The sequence below is a fragment of the Equus quagga genome, chromosome 6 (assembly GCF_021613505.1).
Source record: "Equus quagga isolate Etosha38 chromosome 6, UCLA_HA_Equagga_1.0, whole genome shotgun sequence".
In the NCBI taxonomy this organism is placed as follows: Eukaryota; Metazoa; Chordata; class Mammalia; order Perissodactyla; family Equidae; genus Equus; species Equus quagga.
In genome coordinates, this window is record NC_060272.1 from 96,442,215 (window position 1) to 96,464,602 (window position 22,388).

At 38.9% G+C, this 22,388-nt stretch overlaps 1 protein-coding gene across 2 annotated transcripts in view; it reads right to left on the bottom strand.

Annotated features, from left to right (window-relative positions):
* PCSK5 (proprotein convertase subtilisin/kexin type 5) overlaps positions 1 to 22,388 on the bottom strand; it is a 437,872-nt gene that overhangs the window by 212,780 nt on the left and 202,704 nt on the right. For both annotated transcript variants that reach the window (XM_046664811.1, XM_046664810.1), the window contains exon 10: positions 7,661 to 7,764. In XM_046664811.1, the coding sequence (XP_046520767.1) occupies positions 7,661 to 7,764 (104 nt within the window). The remainder of the gene's footprint in view (positions 1 to 7,660; positions 7,765 to 22,388) is intronic.

Here is a 22,388-nt window from a genome sequence, read left to right on the forward strand (position 1 = left end):
CTATTCCTACAGTGGAATACTACTTAGCAATAAAAAGGAATGAATTCCTCATATATTAACGACATGGATGAACCTCAAAAATATTATATGGAGAGAAAGAAGTCAGTTTCAAAGAATTCTATTTATATAAAAGTCTACAAAAGACAATTGAATCTACAGTGACAGAAAGCACATCTGGTTGCATAGGGTGGGGGGTCAGGTAAGGGATGAGAAAGGAGCACAAAAGAACTTTTTGGGGTGATAGAAATATTCTATAACTTGATTGTGGCGATGGTTACATGGATGTATACATCCGTACGCTTAAAATGGTGCTTTTTATTATCTGTAAACTTACTCCAATAAAGTTGATTAAGAAGGGATGTAGATTACCAGATACATCATTTATTTGTTTACAAAGCTGGGATGCAATCCCAGGTTGTTTGACTTTGGAGCCCATGCTCTGAACTACCACGCTGAGTGAGTTTTTCCTTTTAAATAAACACGAAACCTCAAATAAGAAAATTATTGGTGAATTTTGAAAGCCTCTGTGAGAGAATGTGTCTATATGTGTGGGTATGTGTATTCTGATAAGACTGTCTTGGCTTAAATCCCTTTGGGGTATCTTATTTTGGAACTGGATTCAGAATTCAATTATTAGTGATGCAAAGAAGTCCATGTCGTTTTATAACGTACTTTTGGCCTGAAAACTGCATTGGTCTTGGTTGATCACCCTTGGTAATTACCAGGTTTAGGGCTTGAGGATTTTCATCTTTGCCTAAAATATCAAGTGTAAGCACAAAATATGAAGACTTGTTACCATTAAGGATAGCCAAACTCATGTGCTGAACGAAGAGTTTTAAAAATACCTGAGGAAGACCACCCTAATTAGGACTAGTGAAATTGAGTTTCATCAGTTGATTACACAAAAAGAGATATCAACTCTCTCTTGAGTGTACAAGCTTTTGTACATCATTAAAAAATCATATTTTATGCTTACAGCTTTTATACTGTCTATTAATGACTAAAGAGTCAATAGGACACTGAGCTCTATTAGTTCACATTTCTACCATTAGTTCCTATGTTGAAGCAATTAATTACAATTTTTAAGATTTAGTAGGTTGAAGTCAAGGTGGCATTTAAGTATTAAAATTAATTTGCAAAACAGAATTTAAGTATAGTTGTGTTTGATAAACGATTATAGGGTAGTCATTGATATGCAATTATGGGATAAAAAGTATGAAGACATATTGGTGATAATTTCATTACAAAGTCCTTAATACACCTTCTCTCACCCACTCAAGGTAATTAATTCAATTAATTTCAACCCCAAAACAGCATTCTAATTTACAACATAGTTCCATATCTTGATGCTCATTTCAGGGAGTAGGAAGCTGTGATGTATGGAAAAATACTTTTAAGACTCTTTTTTTTTTTGACTCTTTTTATGTCTGTTATTTTCCATTTTCAAAGCACTTTTCATTCAGCTCAGCCTTCTCATTATGTTTGGTATTAGTTGCCCATATTCCAGAAAACCAAGATAGGAAAACTTTAATTGGCTTCCTCAAAGGCCAATGAAAGTATCAACAATAGACTATCTGCTAGGATTTAAAAATCCTTAAGGTTGTGGCAAAACCACAAAACTACCAAATGTAATTCCCTTCGTTAACTAATCATATCTGGTATAGAGATAATAGTCATATAGTGCAACTATCACTTTAATTCTATTTTGAAGATTAATTTTAAGTGTGAAACCACAGGCATTTAAAACTTACGTACTTAGGGGTGAAAAAACAAAACGCCGTCTAAGTTGAACAAACTTAACGCTACCATTCAGTGAAAGACCAGCGTGGAGAAAACTTTTTCATTTATAGAAAATATTTTTTAACCTCACATACTTAGTAGACATGAGTGGAACACTCTGATGGGACAAGTGCACATTTTGGATACAAGACTCGAGATTAAGAAATGATCAAGCAGTTTGCTGTCAGGGCTTCTATATTATCATTCCCGTGTAGATATTTAGGTAAATTATCCACCAGACAAAAGAATAAAGGTAAAAATCCCTAAATTATGTATGATTCACATCTTTTTTGTGAATGAGCAAGAAGATAAGCTCATATGTCCAATGGCCAATAAATACAACAATAAAAGGTTTTAATACATATTAAATGAAAATGAGTTCATAGAGTACAATGGCATAAAACATAGAGTCTTGAAAGAAAAATCAGGTAGCATTTCCAGTGAGCAAATTTTATTAGGTAGAATCAAATCTATTTACCTCCCACTGTCTTTGCATTTTAAGAGAAGAACTAAATGCCTTATTTCTGCGAATAGGATCGGGACTGGAGTCAAGCATCTGATTCTAACATCATCTCTGACACTGGCCAATGAATAACATTTCACTTTGACCTCTCTTCAAACACATGATGTGCAGGTTACCAATTAAGGCGCATTATGTAGCTTTTACATAGCTACCAACATCACATCAGCATGCTAGGTGGCAGAGATGAAATATTATTTGCACAGTGAAATAATAAAATATAGTTTTACCCTTTGACATGGTAACACATCAGATATCACTTTACACACTCAAATAAAAGCACATTTCAAAACCTTTAGTTTCAATTCAACACATGGCATGCTTCATGGTTTCAGCACTTCTAATTCTTTTAATAAGTGTTACAAACTGAAAGCAAGACAGGTAGGTATTAAAAATATATTGGAATATCTTAAAATTACCAGCCCTACCAGTGGAAATAAAATGATGGCAATTAAAAGTAATAAAGGTTATTAAAAGTTAAGGCCTTGGAGACTAAGAAGTCATGTTAGACTGTCAATTGTTTTCCCCATGGTGGGAAATCAGTTAGAAATTAAAAAAAAAAAAAAATCTAGTAGTTTAGTTGTGGTCAAAGAAAGAGTCAGTGGGGATGGGGAGGTTTCAGCAACATGCTGATAGAAAAAAAGAGACTTACATAGTCTGGGAGGGCAGTGAAATGGAAGGCGTGGTAACCTCGCTCACTTAGTTGTCATTTTTGATTTTCAATGACATTTTTTCCTTCTTTCGCCTAGTAAAGATGACAGAAGGTCCTAATTTATTATCTGATGTCTATTCCTGTTCCTAGATTTAAGAGAGTTTAACTGTAGACAGTCATATCATCCAAATACAGACACTTTGAAAAAAACTGAAGCACTGATGTTGCATGCATTCAATTATACTTGTAGCTGCATCCACAAACCAGAGAGAAGGGCTGGAGGGAAAGAAGCAGCAGGCACAGCCCAGGTGACTGGGGAGAGAGGGGGTGGATCTGCACGTTCCTCAGATTAAAGCAGGAGATGGGAGGGGATGATAAAGAGCTAAATTCTTCCTGAAATGATCCGAGCCATCACTTCTAGAAGAATGCAGAATTACAGTCCTGAGCATGGCTCTGTGGTCCACATATCCTATATGCACACACAGAGCTGCTCAAAATACACATCGCACACCACAACAGATAGTCTCTCCATTAGATGCCTTCTGCTGCTGAGGGTAGGCTGCATTTTAGATGATGAGAGCAATATCATCAACACTTTTATAAACGTGACCTAGCAGATGGTTTATGCTTGACTGAAGGGAAAAAAAGGGCAGTGTAAATTTCTGTTTTGTATGTAAATCATACCACAGCCAGATCCAACGAGGCAAGACCATGGGGTCCCTGACATTTCCTTCCACTTCCACTTTTTGGGTGCCCTTCAACATCTATTGGGCTGGCATGCTGAAGGTGCTCAGGAAATATTTGTGAATAAACAAATGAAGAGACCGCATAAATTAAATTCTGTGAATAAAACCACCCAGATGGCAAAAGCCCTCAGTTCTACAGCTGACTTGTACATTTCTAGGAGCATGAGGGAGTATTAAAAAGATGAGAAAAGGAAAAAATAGAAAAGACTTCATAAGAGGTAAGGGCAGGGATCAAAAGAGAAGGAAATAACACTAACAACCCAAATAATTTAACGCCAAAGTCATCTCCAAGCATTGCAAATGTTGGTCAGCAGCAAAATATTGGAATTTGGATTTCAGTTCTCTAGAGGCAAATACTACATCTGTTTGTCTGGTCTCATACAAATACTTTCCGATTCTCATGCATAAACTTAAGTAGATTCTTTGATAGGTGCGTGATATTTATTCTATTTATTTTTAAAGAAACCATCTCTTGCAGTTTAAAGTCAAAACGTGTCGTCTAAAATTTAGCTAGGATTATTTACACAAAGGACAACCAAAATAACGTCTAGTTAGTTTGCATAGGTATGTATTCATTGGACTACGTTTATTTTGAAAAATGAACCTTCTGCAAAAGACATTTTTACTATACTATAAGAGACTATTATTATTATTATTTAAGAAGCAGCCGGACAGAATAATCTTAGTTCAGAGTTGTTAAAAATTAAGGTACTATTAGCATAAAAATTAAGGAACTATTAGCTTTGGGGCCCCCTTCACTGTGAGCTGATCACACTACAAGATGGTTTATAGAGTTCCACTATAAGGAGAGCAGGGAAAGAAGAAAGTTCTCTGCACCCAGCTCATTAGCATGCAACTCCTGGGTAATCCTACTCTCAGAGAAACATAGAGATGAGTCAGTAGAGAGCCACATTCTTTAGTTTTTCCAGGCCAGCCTCCTTGCCTGAATGAGAGCCTGTCCATGCCAGTCAACAAGAAGCCAGCAACTGCTTCTGGAGAGAATCTCTTCCATTTTCCAGTCCACAACACACGTGGGTAAGAGTGGTCAAGTCTGCCTTGGAGACAGGCGCACCCCAGTCTAGTTTATACCTTATCTGGCTCTCTGCTATGCCTAGGATGTACTATATATGGGTATGTCTGGAGAAACGTAAGAATGTTGTGTGAAATGGACTTGGCAGGGTTTGGTGACAGACGGTTCTTTAAGGTGCTGTCTTCTCTGAAGTTATCAGTGATAACTAAGATTCTTGAGTCTATTGATGGGGAGATCTCAAAATCAAATGGGTTACTACTCCGAGCTGCTTCTGCTTTCCCTGATGGGAAGGAAATTCTGACACTGATACTGACATCCCCACCGCAGAAGAGTACGTACTAAGCAATCTGTGAAATTAGTCTCATTTTTTGTTTTTTTAAAAACCACTCTTCAAACAAGTCACATTGCTCAACATCAGGGCACAAAAGCAAGCCCAGGAAAGTACAGGTGTTTTCAGATTCGTTTCATGCATCCATATCACTCAGCATTAGGACCAAGGTGCCTGGGAAGAGAGAGCACCCAGAGCTACATGCTTCTGTTTGCAGGCAACTTCCGTTTTCTCCTGTCTAAGGAGAAACGTTTGGCCATGTGTTCCTGCTAAGCAAGGCCTGCAAAAGCTGGCTGACCTAATTTAAAATACGAGCTCTCGCTGAGCTCTCATTGCATGAACCTCTTCCAAACATTAGCTATTTTTCGTTCGTTCAGTTCTTATTTAATAAAAAGTCAGCCCATCTTTCTCCAGTCCCAGTGACCTGCTTTCTCTCCTTCCCCCGAGCACGTCGCTCCTCCTGCTTGCCTCTGCCTTAATCACTTTTATTTGTGGGACGCTGGGGAGGGGATGGTAATGCTTAGAGTAGGGAAGAAAACTCTTTCTTAAAAAATTCTTCTTATTATGATCATGTTTAGATGAAATATGGGGCTTGCCATCAACAAAATTACAAAACAATTCCACGGGGAGTCCAGACCGTTCAGGGTAATTCATCTATGAAAAAGTGAACTTTAATTGTTACTCTTGGCAGCAATCTAAGAGAAGAGTGAAATATTATACTAAATATTGCCACGTGCAATAGTAAAACGCTCTTTCCTGCTTGCCAGAAGCAGTGCACAGTCCCCTTCGGACTCAGGTTTGGATCTGGTGATTTAGTCTAAATCTTCTGTTTCTCCCTCTCCAAAACCAACAGAGGTTTTCAAAAGAGTTGCATTTTTTATTAGAACCATTTGCTCTTTTTAAGCTGCCAAAAAGGAATAAGTAAAACTAAGACTTTTATTTGGGCTAAAGTGGATTCCTTAGCTTCATGGAGGTCAATGTACTTAGTCTGTGAACATTCTACTAAGAAGTTCACTGCAGCGTCGAAGCGGCCAAGGTTATGTTTTGTTCCCTTCTTCCCTCCACCCCAAACCCCAAAGCCTCATGGGTTTGTATAGGAGGAGCTGGGAGCATGTGGAAACTAATCAAAATGAAACATACATATGGCAAATTATCTCCTGGATTTTCCAGAACAACTGAAATTTCAAGTATTTTTGATGTCACACATAACAGTTGCTATTTTGGGACCAAATGTCTGGATCTGGGCTTCAGAAAATGTGATCCCAACAGGTATTTACAACCCTTTAGATTAAAAGCTTACTGAACACTGCCGCATTACATAGTTTACCTGCATAGAAAGGCGTGTGATAATACTCAAAAGCAGAGGGATATTATTCTTTTGCTAAAAATGGAATCAAGTCTTTAGTGAAGATGTTAATCAAAGAACTATTTTATACAGCGCTGGTTACAGAGTATATTTACAGCTTTTGGCTAAGCATGAGACTATAATAAGCTATTTGCAAATAATTTTTTATATTATATTTTACATTTCCCATCTGAATATTTACATACATTGGATATAATTTACTAAGGATATATTAAAATCATATGTAAGATATTCTATGTAGATAATATTATTCATCTTCTAAAATGTTTAAGTTGGGGAAGTTAGGGCCCAGAAAAATTGAATGACTTGCCCAGGATCATTCAGCATGTTACCAATGATCTGAGGACCAGAACCTCAATTTTTAAGTTGATATTCCCTAGGCTATGGGATACTGGTTTTCATCCATAGGGATATATAACAATACCAAGATTATTTGGGAGTAAATTTAAGTCTGCAGATATGACAAAAAAGTAATCTTAGTTGTAACTTAAATTAATAGACATCTGAAACCTGAGTAAATACACTAAACTTTAGGACATCTGCTTGATATAATTCTTTTCTTTTTATTATAACATACATTATGGATGGCAACAAACAAAATGGCTACCGTAAGACAGTCTGAGGGAACCAGAATCTCTTCAGCCAAGAGAAACAGACTCAGCAATGACTATATACTGTGCACAATGGCATAAAGACTGCATATTATAAAGCTTCATAAGAACATTTAGTTTGTATAAAGTAATGTAGAATCATGCCTGTTTTTCTGTTTGTGGAAGTTAAGAAAAAAACAACCACAAAACTAAAATGTATAGAAAGCGTGGCCTAGCAACCAACAGTGCTACACTCAAGTGAAAAAGATATCCCAATTATTTAAGTGGAAGGAGTCACTATAGAAGGTGAGGAATTTTTAAATGCATTGTTACAAATACCACTCAGATAATCAACGACAGCATACAGTAAACTAACGAGGAGGCCCACAGGTCGGCTACTCTTGGAGCTTGGTTACCCTTTAAGAAATTGACCTATGATGTGGGAAGCCAAGGGAAGCTGCCTTATATGTATTGTTTTAATTAAAAAAAAAAAAAGATTCTGCCTTTTATTTACTAAAAGATCAAGCTCTTCGTGTGTCAGCACAAAATCTCAAGTTTCTCTTGAGGGGTTCTATTTCCTGCTCTCCATTTAAAATGGGGGAAAAATAAAAATATTTTGCCTGTGACAGAATATGAAAGAAGTTCTCACCCTTAAAACCAGCAGCATTGGTTTTCCAGTCATTAGCGTTCAAATGTCCTGCACGGGAAGTCCTGACAATAACATGCTGCACGTCTCTCCAGGTCAGAAACGGACTGGGGAAAGACAAGGTAAGAATCATTGTACCAAAAAAAAAAAGATGGGGCAAGCAGAGTCACAAGCAAATTAAAAAAGCGAAAGCAAAATGGCAAAGTACTAAAAACATAGGGTCAGCTATTTGGGTTTGGGATAAACAAATGCCAAATGCCGCTCTCGTTCTCAGCATGGAGAAGTGACAATAGTCTGAGGGAGGCAGAAAATGTGACCTTAAATTTGAGAAATCACGTGATATTAGTCAGTGTAACTTAGTTTTTAAAAGGGTGAGGATTTCCAGTTTCCTCAACAAAATGGCTCCCAATTCTGGCCCTATTGACCTTTGTGTAAAAGCTTGCATCACTGTTGGAAAATTACAATAAGCTAAAGTCAACGCTGAAGGCCTCTGGAACATTCCTTGTTCAGTTGTAGAGCCAGGCAAGAGATTTGTAATTTAACAGAGCACTTAGCAATGTTTAGCATTCTGCATGTAGGTTTAGGATGTGGAAAAAGTCTCAACTGAAGCTGGATCCCCATCTTCCCCATTTTAGGAAGAGAATATGGCAGAGAGCCTAAAGATGGGCTCCAAGGCATAGGCAGCTATGGGAGTTTTCTTAACTTGCAGTAAGTAGTTATCATATTAAATTACTGGATACCTATTCCTTGTGGGTGTTAGCACTGAAGAGCACAAAGAAACTACTGAACACAAGATCCTTCCATTGGAAACTGCAATACTAATCATAAGCAAACAGAAAACAAATCCAAGTATATATACAGACTTTTGTTCTCTTTCAAAGAATAGGTATATACTAGAAGGGTTTCTTTTTTGTGTGTGTGTGCTGAGGAAGATTCACCCTGAGCTAATATCTATTGCCAATCTTCCTCTACTTTGCATGTGAGCCACCACCACACCATGGCCACTGAGAGATGAGTGGTGTAGGTCTGTGCCTGGGAACCAAACCCAGGCCACTGAGGCAGAGCGCGTCGAGCTGAACCACTAGGCCACTGGGGCTGGCCCTATACTGGAAGGCCTTTGACTCAGGGCAGAAAATTCTAACCAGGATACTTATTCAACTCAGTCTTGAATGTGAGGTGTGACAATCTTTTACTTAACTAGGAAATATGGCAATTATCATGTAGCTTGTGTAGTTATTTTCTTTGTTTCTCTGCTGCCACATTCATTTTAGAAGGATAATTGCAAAAGATGGGTCAGAACATTTCAGGGAGGAGAGAAAAGGACTTGCTACCTTCCTTGAGGTGTGACAGGAGCATGTGTTAGTCCCTGTGTCCCCTCATATGCGCACGTATGGACACTGGCATCTCCCAGGTAGAGGGAGAACCTGGTATCTGAATTGTAGCTAATTTTCAGTGATGGAGCTGCCCAGTGCTTTACATTACACGACATGTTCCCATCACACCCGCCACATACACGTTTTTGAGGGTAGCCTGCTAACGAGAGGGGCCCAGTGGTCAGCATCTGGCTTCTTCATTTTCTCCCCATGTGAAAGTGACTTCTCAAAGTCTCAGTTTCCCCACTTAGAATGTGGAGGCTAACATCTACTTTACTTCCATGTACCAAATGAATCAAAGTAACGCCAGGTACTTAACCTAGTTCCCGGTGCACAATAAACCATTAAGAAGTGGTAGGCAGTACAACCTTGTGCGAAATTACGAGCCCCACCAACTATTCGGCAGCTTGAAATTGAAGGAGATGGGGAGAGAAAAGTACTATCGAGTTCTGATTCCTTTTTGTTATGCCCTCAGATTAAAAATAAGAGGAGAGAGATTAGTGCCATTTTCAAAGTTCTCAGAGGGGGCAAGATAGGATGTAAACTATTTCGTAAGATTGCATTCACAAAAGAACTTATACTAAGGGAATTAAAACCCAAGCAAAATTTGAAAAACATGAAAACAGAATTATTTTTGTTTTGACACAACACTCGTTAGGAACCAATTTCTGAGAAGGCACGAAACTCTAAAGCAAGGGAGAGAGGTTGTGTGATGGATCCCAGGAAGCAGGGAAGTTTCGCTTCTAAGACAAATAGCATGATTTGGCCCTTTGCTGACTAATACTGAATCCACATAATAATTCAGTAAACTCTATGCAGTACGGTCAGGAAAATTAGGAGACGAGTCAAGGGACAATTCTGAATGCTAGTTTCAACACAGACGTTCTAGCCCTGCCTAAGATGTGAATTGAATCTCTTTTCTCTTTCCCAGTGTAGTTTTTTGAGTGAGGGGCAAAAGCAACCACAGAAAAACTCAGTGGGGAAAGACACTCCAGCCACTTCTTTAGGGTAAAGCAGAATCCTCTCGAACGAACATACATGTTTGTATTTTTTCATGAGCAAACAGTGAGATATCTAAAAGTACACTAAGATTTGATAAATATGTCTAAATCAACCTAGTGCTTTTTAAAATAACATTTAACACACAGTTAAAACTTTCGCTTTTGAAATGTTACCCTTTAGGGGAAAAATAGACAAGAAATGAAACGAGTTTCCCATATTATCGATCACCAGGGCAAGATTCCTTCAGAAATATCTAGCACAAACTTCTGACCACTGGGAGACCATTTCTCTAGTGAACCTTAGCACTAAGAATATAATAATAATAACAGAATAGAGAACATTTACCTGGTACCTTAAGTTGTTGTACGCAGGCAGACTCAGGAAGCCTGCATCCAACTCAGCCTGAGGAAATGAGAGTTACTTGCTCTCATGCTGAGTTAGTTGCAAAAACTAGTTCTTCTTGGAGTACTTAGGAGCAATTAGGAGGAAGAAACTGGCTTCAGGAAATTGGAACTACATGTGGAAAGGAGGAGGCATTCAGATAATTTTACTCTGACCTTTGATAACGCACAACTTCAGAAATGATTTAATTTCAAAATTTCCCGAGTTTCACCAAAATAAAATGAGGTGGGTTTTGAATCGGTGATGTTTCTACCTGTGGGAGCGTTACTAACTAGCTCAGGAAACAGCCGTAGGTTAATTTGTAGCATCCTGGAGGACTTTTATTTATGGGGACGTCTGAGTCACATTTTATGACCTGTTTGTATTTTTGCTCACTGGGATGACGTACAAGTGAAGAAGTCAAACTATCAAACATCTGGCAAACCATATACAGAGCGTAAGCAGAGAAGGGAAAGCTGAGTTAGTGTCTGGGGCTGGAACTCCACAGTGCACGGCAGTCATGTAGGGACCCCCTAAAATGTACCCCTTCTGCCAAATACCCTGGACCAACACCTCACTGGCCTCTGAAAACCAAGACCCATCTCACCTCCAAGCACAGGAACACTGAGCACCAAGAGCTTTGGGGCAAATGATAAACAAGAGGCCAAAAGTCTAACCGACCAGGAGAAGAGGAGTTTCTCTCAACCCTGAGCCCAGTGACCACTGATCGCATAATAAGCCACATAGAGGTATGCCACACATGCCTCAGGTTTCCTCCTGAATTACTGATCATTATCCTTAAACAACAATATACATTAAAAGCGTAACATTTATAAATGCCTGCAAGATGATGGGTTGCTATCTATGACCTTTCAAGGCAATACAATACATATGCTTTTCTGGAAAGTTCTGTGTACATCATCTTTTCCTGTTAGGAAGTTTTACATTCTTTAATGACCTTGTAATAACAACCAATGTTCAGTGAGCACTGAACATTGCGTAATCTTCACAATCATCTGATATAAGTCATATCTTTATTCCCATTTCATAGATGAAAAAACTGAGGCCTTGAGTTACACATAGGAACTGAAGTACATACAAATAGTTAGTGGCAGAGCTATATTCAATCTGGCCGCACTTGGCTGCAGGATGTATGCTATCAATCACTTATTTACACCAGCTCCAGATGGACCCGCAAAGGTGAAATGGACACAAACACAGCGGTTTGTCAGGTTCTTTGACAATTGGATCAGGAAGCCAAGTGTGGCATGTCATGTCCTCATGGTTACACAACTTTTGTACATGCACTGTCTCTCAACTCAGTAGGCTGATTTCTGTTTACCACAGAAGGCAGGAGATTCTTGAATCTTAATTCGGTTTTTAGATTCCAAAGGCCTAACTTTTGCACACTCCATCACAGGTAAGCAGAAAGATAGCAAACTAGGAAAATCATATTATTTTTTAATATTTTATACTTACACTGTTAATTATTATATTATTCCATAAGATCATTGTTATGAGTTTGTCACCTTGCCTAACACACTTTGATGTGTTTTAGAACAGCCTAGTTTGGTAAGTCATTTCCAATCAGAGAACCTCAGCTGAACCTCATCCCAAACTTCCAGTTTCCAGCTGCAAAAACAGGAAAATTAATGACACTATGACTACCTGGTGTTTGTATCACATTTTTGTTCTGAGCAGTTCAAAGTATTTCATGGGCCCAATGGTAGGTTTAGAAGAAGTAGGACATATCCCAAGAGAGACATCTTGTCTAGTGCTTTTTGTTGGATTTCTAAGTGCCAAAGCTAGCACTTAAAAAAAAAGCAAATTTCTCCCCAGGAGTTTTCCCAGATAATTCTGTACGTGTGAATGTTTGAAATAAATCTGTACTTGGTAGTCCTTAAAAACAAGAACCAATTTTGAATCAAGTGACTGACTCACCTGCCTTTATTAAAAAGACAAAAGAGAGCCATCCCTGAAAGTCTAGTGGTTAAAGCGTGGCGCTCTCACTGCTTTGGTGGCCTGGATTCGGTTCCCGGTCGTGGAATCACACTACCCGTCTGTCAGTTGCCATGCTTGTGGCAGTGGCTCACATAGAAGAACTAGAAGGACTTAGAACTAGCGTATACAACCATGCACTGGGACTTTTGGGGGGAACAACAAAGAAACAACCTCCAAACCCCTAGATGGACCTATCATCATAGGCACGGTGGGGGCAACTGATAAAAGGGACAACAGATACACATCTTATTACAGAAAGAGAATTTATCAACAAGAGAGCAACAGCAAAGCCAGAGAATGAAAACTGTTCCTTAAATCTTCCTTAAATACAAGAGTGAATTTGTGTAATGCAATGATGAACGATGATGTGGACCAGACCTATGGGGAAATTGCATGAGCAATCAGCCATCGTCCAAATATCCAACCTTCTAAATAGTCAACAAAAAATCCAAGACCAGTCTCCTTTTCTGTTTCTTAAGATTGCATAAAACAGAAATGGAAATAAGTAGCCCCAAAATTAATGTCACTGTGCAGATGCTAAATAAGTCAGCAATTATGGGAAAGGATTCACCACTAGCTGGAACAACAAAGAAGAGGCAGAAAGTGTTTAAAGCCTGCAGAGATGGGTAAAAACATTCCCCTGATTGCAGCCAGTGCATGCCAGTGATGACTCAGGAATAAAATACTGACCATCCAACAAAGGAAACCAACCTTCTTTTGTCAGGTAACGAAGACCCTGAAAAGATCATCAGATTGTCAGTCCCACTGTGAGCAGTACAGTCGGCCCTCTGGATCCACGGATGCAGAACCTGTGGATATAGAGGGCTGACTGAGGGACCTGAGCATCCATTGGACTTTGGTATCCGCAGTGGGTCCTGGAACCATCTCCCCGGCAGATACTGAAGCAACTCGCCATCGCTAACAGCAGTATATTTGTTTTGTTTCATGTTCTACATTAATTCAAAAGTTCCAGGCCTAAAATTGGGTTGTAAAAACAGAAAACACAGTTAATAATACCTCTAGATTTAGAAATGTGACTTGTATTGATATCGCCCAGACACCTACTTATGATCCATCCACACCTGAACCAAAGCAAAAACGAGAAAATTGTCTAGGGACCTCCAAGTCAAATTTTTATTACACTCTCTTGTGAAACCACTCGTGGAGTCCTTGAATTTAGTATAAACCAAAGGTACAGAAATTAGTGTCTAAACACACTTAAGAAGATAGCCCCTACTTTATACAGAAAAATTCTGTCATTTAAACTGAAGTGCTTTCTTTCCTTTATAAACCCTGGCTTATTTGCAGGATTTATCTTTACACCTAAAAGACATCAATTAACTTTTCTGTAGCCTTACAAATAAATGACATTTTGTTTGCAAGCTCAATAATCATTTCCTTGAGATACTTTGCTACATAACCTCTGTTGTTGTTAGCACCGTCTCGTCAATTCCGACCCTGTGTACAGCAGAGGCGAACCATGCCTGGTTTTTTTCCCAGAAGAATTTAGAAAGACCGCCCTGAATTTATACTAGCATATACAGTTCTGCTGAGTGAAATAATAATGCTCTAAGATCTGTCAAAAAGATCTGGTTTCAACGAGCCGATGGTGTAAGGGACAAGCCGACTGGCCGAGGAAGGAACTGTCTGTGCCTCTGTGCTGGTGACAAATCCTCTATCTGTGGGAAGATCCTCCCCCCTGATGGCCAGTCACTGACGGGATGTTGCAGAGGATGGTGAAATGTTCTTAGGTTTGATATCGGAGTGATTTATAGCACCAACTGTTAGAACGGAGGCTGCGAGCCCACTTACTCACTGAACCAAACTCCCAGACTGGAGTGGTTCTGAAACGCGTCTACGCTGTTCAGGGATCTGCAGTTCTCACCCCAAAAGCCAGCAGCTGAACCCTCAGACAGGCAACAAAAACACGTGGTTGCATCTCTGTTATTACTATTATTCTAAATTACAGCACTTTTCTCTCATTATTCTTTTTCCTATTAAATACATACAAAGAATTATAATAATGCTTCTCTATATGCTTATAAAGAAATATATTTTGAAAAAGGATTTTCAATGTTCAGCTTTAATTTTAAAATTTAACGAAAATCAGTCAGCATTTTGGATTCTAGAACTTTTTTATTTTAGGTATGTTTTTTTTTGGTCAGAGAGATTGGCCCTGAGCTAACATCTGTTGCCAATCTTCCTCTTTTTATTTTTTCCTCCCCAAATTCCCAGTACATAGTTGTATATCCTAGTTGTAAGTCCTTCTAGTTCTTTTATGTGGGATGCTGCCACAGCATGGCTTGATGAGTGGGATATACGTCTGCGCCCAGGATCTGAGCCGGCAAACCCCAGGCTGCCAAAGTGGAGTGCTTGAACTTAACCACTACACCACCAGGCCAGCCCCTAGAATCTTAAGTAAATGTGATTCTGTCTACTTTAGAAACTCCTGGTTTATGATGTCAACTCCTAGCAGTCTTTCTAATTACTAGACATGAGTTGTAACAAAAATTGTTTTTCAAAAACCTTACACACAGACACAGGAAAAGATCAACTAAGATTAACAGAAATCTATTGCAAAAATTTTGGAGGTATTTCAAATCACCCTATGGCTGATGTAACTGGAAGGAGAAAAATAACTTTTAACTTTCCCATACTTGATAGTAAGAAAGTAAAGCTGGCTTGCCACCTAAAGGAAAGTAGAGGAGGAAGAAGAGAACAAAACCCCCCCAAACCCTAAGCCTTGTTTCCCCATCTGTCTGCTGAATTAAAGACCCAAGATACTCATGGGCTAAAGTAGGTACACAATCCTCTACTAGACGAGTCTCCTTTTTTATTTTCAAGGCAGCCCAAGTATTAACTCTGATCTCTCTCCTGTCCCTATTTTCAGACTCTCCACTCCCAGAAACTATGGCAGGAAATAGGGGCTAAATCCAACGTTCTTCTTCATTGCCCCCCCTACTCTCCATGTTGGAGTGCCAAAATCGTGTCTTCCCAGACTCCCCAATAGTGAGGGGCGCACATGAGATGGAGTCTGACTAATAAGTAGAGAGTCTACTGGGCATTTGGAGAAAGCCTTTGCTTTCCTACTACAGGCATTCCCTAACCCTCTTTCCTTCCTTCCTTCCTCCTTGTACTTGAATGTGGATGTGATGGCTGGAGCTGCAGCAGCCATTAAGAAAAGAACAAGAGAATAACACAGACTTTGGCCTTGGCAGCCCTGAGCTTCTGAACCAACATCTTGACGTGTGGATTTCCTGTGGTACCAGCCACACTTTCCTGCTACTGAACACAATTCCCGAAAGATATATCTCCAAAAGTATGGAGTGTTAGATACCATTTACTGATCACTCACTGTGTGCCAGGGACACTGTGAAAAGTACTCTATATTCATTGTTTCACTTATTTCTCATGACAATCCTGGGACACACATACTATTATTACTTTCATTACCAAAACACGGACATCAAAGCACAGAAAGCCGAATGGTCCTGCTCGGGGTCACATGCTTAGCAAGAGCTGAAACTGGCTGCAGGGAGTTTGAGCCCAGAGCTCTGGCTCGGATCCACCCCAGCACCATGTCTTGGCCTGGAGGAGGGGCCCCGAGGGGAAGTCAGGTCAGCAGTCTTGTAGGGACTGGTCGGCGGCCTCCAGTTTCAACAGAAGGGTTAGAAATGATCCTGTCCTCCCCCAGCAGACTCACTTTAGCAGGATCTCTGCCTGGCTCTCAGAGTTGACGGGGGGCTGTCCATCACCCCACCCTGCAATGGCAGACTAGAGCAGGTCTGTGCTGGGATTTGAGCGGGGAGAGCATCACCCCCTTTCTGAAGCCAGAGTTTCTCACTGAGGATGAATAATTTAAAAAAAAAGCCAAGCATGGAAACAAAGGAAGAAAAAAGAAAAAATGGTAGAAGAAACATAAGAGGAAAGTACAAGGGAAAAAGGGAAGAGAAAGAAAAAGAGAAGACAGCAGAGAAGAAAGACAACAATAATATGGAGCTATGGAAAAGACAGTGCAGAAAAAAGGAATCATCAGTAAAGCTGAGATGTCAACAGAGAAACCGAGAAAAAGACAGACTACAAGGAACATAGAGTGGGATTAGCAAAAGAAAGTCTGCGCTGGAGGGAGTCAGTGGATATGGATATTGTGCAATTGATCTTGTGGAGAACTGAGCTAATGATGCTGAACGCAAATATGAGAACTTCCTGCCTGTTTTGTAGGAAGATAATGAAGAGACGATGAGGAAAGACAAGATGCTCGATCTGGAGGACAGGAACCAGAACCCACTTCAGGATGCCAGCCCTGCCTTCCTCTGAGGAAGAACATCTACTGGGTCTTCACCGTGTCCTCAGCAGCTGCCCTACTGCGCTTCACACACAGTACTGCACTTAGTGCCCACATGCAAAATCGTCTGTTGCAGAAATACTGATTATGACATTAAAGATGGAGAAATGAGTATAAATGAAAGCAGTGAAGTAAGTGTAAACCAAGTTTCTACAACAAAAAGTCGAAGGGCATAACACCCCCGTTACAAGATATATTTATTTTTAAATATCAGCTTTTACTTAAAAAGTGAACATTTTAAAATTATTAAAATTATTTTAAAATGAACTTTTTACCTAAAAACATGAAATAAAAACTAAAAATTAAAGACTAGGCAGAAATTTTCCCACAAAACATACAAAAATGTATGGATGGCGGGGCCTGCCTGTGGCACAGTGCTTAAGTTTGCATGTTCTGCTTTGGCGGCCCAGGGTTCACTGGTTTGAATCCTGCGTGTGGACAGGGCACCGCTTGGCAAGCCATGCTGTGGTAGGCATGCCACATATAAGATAGAGGAAGATGGGCACGGATGTTAGCTCAGGGCCCATCTTCCTCAGCAAAAAGAGGAGGATTGGCAGATGTTAGCTCAGGGCTAGTCTTTCTCAAAATAAAAAAAAAAAACAAAAACGTATGGATAGCAAAATCAGTTGCAAACAACATAACACTTTAGACAAAAAATATTGAAAAGGCAAAGAAGTACAATTTAGCTGAAAGATAAGATGCTGTCTATAACAAATATCTTACAGCATGAAATTTTTGCGTCAAAATGTATGGATCAGGACTAGCCCTGGTGGTCTGGTGATTAAGTTCAGCACGCTCTGCTTTGGCGGCCCCGATTCAGCACCCAGGCACAGACCTACACCGCTCTGTTAGTGGCCATGCTGTGCTGGTGGCCCACACAACAAAAAATAGAGGAAGATTGGCGTGGATGTCAGCTCAAGTCGATGGAACCACACTAGCGTTCACATAATTTAATCCACTTATTTCAGGAAAAAGAATAGAGGATTGTGTTTACATAATAGATATAATTTAATCTTACTAAAATATATGCCCTACAGAGCAATTTTTTTCTTATGAATTCATGGATCAACTAAAGAGCTCTGAAAGAAAATTTGAAGGGGTCAGTCCCATGGCCGAACGGCTAAGTTCGTGCACTCTGCTTTGGCAGCCCAGGGTTCGCTGGTTTGGATCCTGGGTGTGGACCTATGCACCTTTCATCAAGCCATGCTGTGGCAGCATCAGACATAGAAGAACTAGAATGACTTACAAGTAGACTATGCAACCTGGTACTGGGGCTTGGGGGAGGGAAAAAAAGAGGAAGATTGGCAACAGATGTTAGCTCAGGGCCAATTTTCCTCACCGAAAAAAAAAAAAAGAAAGAAAGAAAAGTTGAAGATTTATTGGCTCAAAAGGAAATCTCAACAATTGCCCTAAGGGAAAACAATACCTCACAAACCACTAGTGTGGTTGATTATCCAACCACAATGCAGTGAAAAAAAAGGTCAACAATAAATCTCAATAGAGACAAGTTTTGTAAAACACTTGAATGTATGATTCTCAATCGTCATTGTATCAAAAAAGCAGCCAAAACATCATTAGAAAATCATGACAGTCAGCAAAAATGTGTTCAGAGCTAAATGTGCATCTTCAAAATTCGTATTAATGTAAAAGGAAAAATAAATGAACCATGATTCAACCAATAAGATTCACAAAAGAACAAAGAATGATCCTAAGGACAGGAAAGATATTAACAAAATTAAAAAAGGACAGAGGAAAAACAACATTACTGCTCAACGAATCCAAGTACTGGCCTTTTGAAGAAAAAATAAAATATTTTTCATAATATTTTATAATATATATAAAAATATATATATAATAAAATAAATAAATATTAAAGCAGTCATAAAAACCAACACAAGGGGGTGGGCCCTGTGGCTGAGCGGTTAAGGTCGCGTGCTCCACTTTGGCAGCCCAGGGTTTCGTTGGTTCGGATCCTGGGCACAGACATGGCACCACCCATCAGGCCATGCTGAGGTGGCGTCCCACATGCCACAACTAGAAGGACCCACAACCAGAATATACAACTATGTACCGGGGGGATTTGGGGAGAAAACGAAAAAAAAAAAGATTGGCAACGGTTGTTAGCTCAGGTGCCAATCTTTAAAAAAAAAATCACCAACACAAGGGATTTTTATAGTATTAGGAAACCTATATCTAATCTGTATCCATTTAATTATATAATAATTGTACTCTATACAATTATATTACAGTTATAGATATATATAATTGCATATAAAAACTGGCCAATAAATTTGAAAATCTTATGAAATGGACACAGTTCTGGAGACTATAAATGAAAAAAATTAAAATTTGAAAAATGTATCAAAGAATTACCTCTTCAAACCTTCAAAATTCTCCATTGTACGTTCTTGGCTCCCTTGTTGATAATTAGCTGTCCATAGATGTGTGGGTTTATGTCTGGGCTCTGTTCTGTTCCATTGATCTGTGTGTCTGTTTTTCTGCCAGTAACATGCTGTTTTGATTGCTGTAGCTTTGTAGTATATTTTGAAGTCAGGGATTGTGATGCCTCCAGCTTTGTTCTTTTTTCTCAGGATTGCTTGGTTATTCAGGGTCTTTTATTGCTCCATATAAATTTTAGGATTCTTCTGTATCTGTGAAAAATGTCGTTGGGACTCTGATAGGGATTGTATTGACTCTGTAGATTGCCTTGGGAAGTATGGACATTCTAACTATGTTAATTCTTCCAATATAAGAGCATGGAATATCTTCCCACGAAATAAATAAGAATTTAAAAGAGTCTGTTTATCTGCCTTAAGTATATGATTAATGCTAGCTAGCTGCTGTATCAATAATATAGAACACACACACATTCACATTCAGTAAAAGAAAGTATAAATCTCACTCAAGAAAATCAACACAAAGGCATAAATAAAATATTCTAAAACTAAACCAATAATGTATTAAAGAAATAAATTTGGGGCCGGCCCCGTGGCCGAGTGGTTAAGTTCACCCACTCCGCTGTGGCGGCCCAGGGTTCGGATCCTGGGCGCAGACACGGCACCGCTCATCAGGCCACCTTGAGGCGGTGTCCCATATGCCACAACTAGAAGGACCTGCAACTAAGATATACAACTATTTACCAGGGGGGATTTGGAGAGATAAAGCAGAAAAAAAAAAAAAAGATTGGCCACAGTTGTTAGCTCAGGTGCCAACATTAAAAAAAAAAAATCAACCTTATTGAAGTATAATTACATGTAATAAAATGCATCTAGTTAAATTCAGTGGTTTTAAAAAAAAGAAAAGAAATAAATTTAATTCATGAATATAAGCAGAGAATATATTAAGAGGTTATTCTAATAAATCATATCAGCAATCCTAGTATGAGAAACTATATATGAATCTCTAAACACACACTGAGAAAACACCTAAATCCCATTCTCAACAAAACCTTTATAAAACCAAAAATGCGGGCCAGCTTGGTGGTGCAGCAGTTAAGTGCACACCTTCCACTTCGGCAGCCCAGGGTTCACCAGTTCGGATCCCGGGTGTGGACATGGCACCGCTTGGCAAGCCATGCTGTGGTAGGCATCCTACATATAAAGTAGAGGAAGATGGACACGGATGTTAGCTCAGGGCCAGTCTTCCTCAGCAAAAAGAGGAGGATTGGCAGCAGATGTTGGCCCAGGGCTAATTTTCCTTAAAGATAATAATAATAATAATAATAATAATAATAATAACAAAAACACAAAATCCTGCATGGCCTCAACGAAGAAAAGCAAACGTCAACAAAAAGTGAAACAAAAGGTAAAAAAAAAAAGAATTCACAGAAAATCAGGAGCTAGACATGAAAGTTTACTGTCATTCTTGATATTCAACAGTTTTGCATGGTTAGCTAAATACCACAGAAATAATATTAATTGTGACGACCTCAGCTTCCATGTTGTTAATACATTCCATATGTCTAAATTTATGTAAGTCTAAGCAATAGTCTGGTGATTCTGGGTTGTTACCCCAAATTTCAGATGAGGAAATCGAAACTCAAAACAAGATTAAGAAACATAATTGCACCTGCTCAAGGCCAGCCAGGTGATAATGGCATAGAGGCAGCACTGGAACTGAAGTCAGCCTGACAACAAAACCTGAACTCACAATGCCCAGTTTGTGTCACCCTCCAATAAGAACAAACAAGAAAAATAAATGAACAGAGACGAGTATTACTACCGTCAGGCGCCATGTATATATCCCCAAAACCAAAGAAGGTAATGAGTTATAGCATAATGTGAATTGAACAGGTTAAAGATAAAACACACAAAAGAAAAACATACAACAACAATAGCTCTGTTATAAATACGCAATAACCAGTTAAAGGTATAATGGTAACAGCAAAATAGACAAATACTTACTATTCCTAAAAATAAATCTGAACCAAAAAGTATAGAACTGAAGACACATCTCAAACTTTATTATGGCAATAAAAAGAAGATCTGAATAATTCAGAGACAGATTGTCTTGAATGAGAAAAACCAACTGTTATATAAAGAAGCCAACATTCATACAAGTGTCCTAAGTTGTCACTGGATTGTTTTCAGAACATGGCAAAACGGTTCTAAATTTTATCTGGAAAAATCAACAAGTAAGAATGTTTCAGAAAATGTTTTAAAAATAGAGCGATGCTGTAATGTCAAAAGAACTGACAATAAGAGTACAGAAAACTCTAAAAGAGACCTTTACAAATGCAATAACTTAAAGAATGCAAAACAGGTTTTGGAGGAGATGGGTTACTTCCACGACACTGGGCAAGTGGGACCCCTAGAAAATTGAATTTAGATCCTCGCACTGAACGCCAAAATAAATTCCAGTTGGCTACACATTAACACTAAAAATGAAACAAGAAAACACTAGATGAAAATGTAAGCTGGTAATTAACAGACTGTGAGAGAGGAAGGGACTTTCTAACGTGGGGTCCATGGATGACCCCATGGTACAGCAAATCCCTGCCGTGTGCGGATTTGGCTCGTTTTAGGGGCAAGTGTACATAGTTTTCATCAGCATCCATAAAATTCTCCAGGAGGTACAAAACACAAGGTATGACTAAATGAAGAATTTATAAAGGACACATATATTTGACAAATAATAACTTGAAAATAAGAAAAAAGCTATGTCAAAACAGTGTGAAAACTTGAACGTAAATGACAAATTGGTAAAATATTTGTAACAACTGTGGCCAAGAGTACATTATTTATATGCCAATAAGAAAAATATTACCAACATAAAAGATCAGTAGGTAATCTGTAGAGCACACACAGCATTACTAACCTTTTGAGTGACTTGGCAACACATTTCTGAAACTGAATTTGAATATTACTTCTTGCAACTCAGGAATTTCTCAACACCCAATTTCCAACAAGTGAACAGAGACAGCAGCCACAAAGACCTGAAAACTTCCTTAATTTAAACATGCTTGGCTGCAGATGAGAGAAAGCATCATTTGGTTAAAAAGGATGATAAAAAACTAATGGGGGAGGGGTGACAAAGTGAACAGGATCTGAAGGGAAAGCAACATGCAGACTGAAGATGATAAAGCAGGAAATGTTCTCACAATAAATACATTGTATACGCTAAGAATATT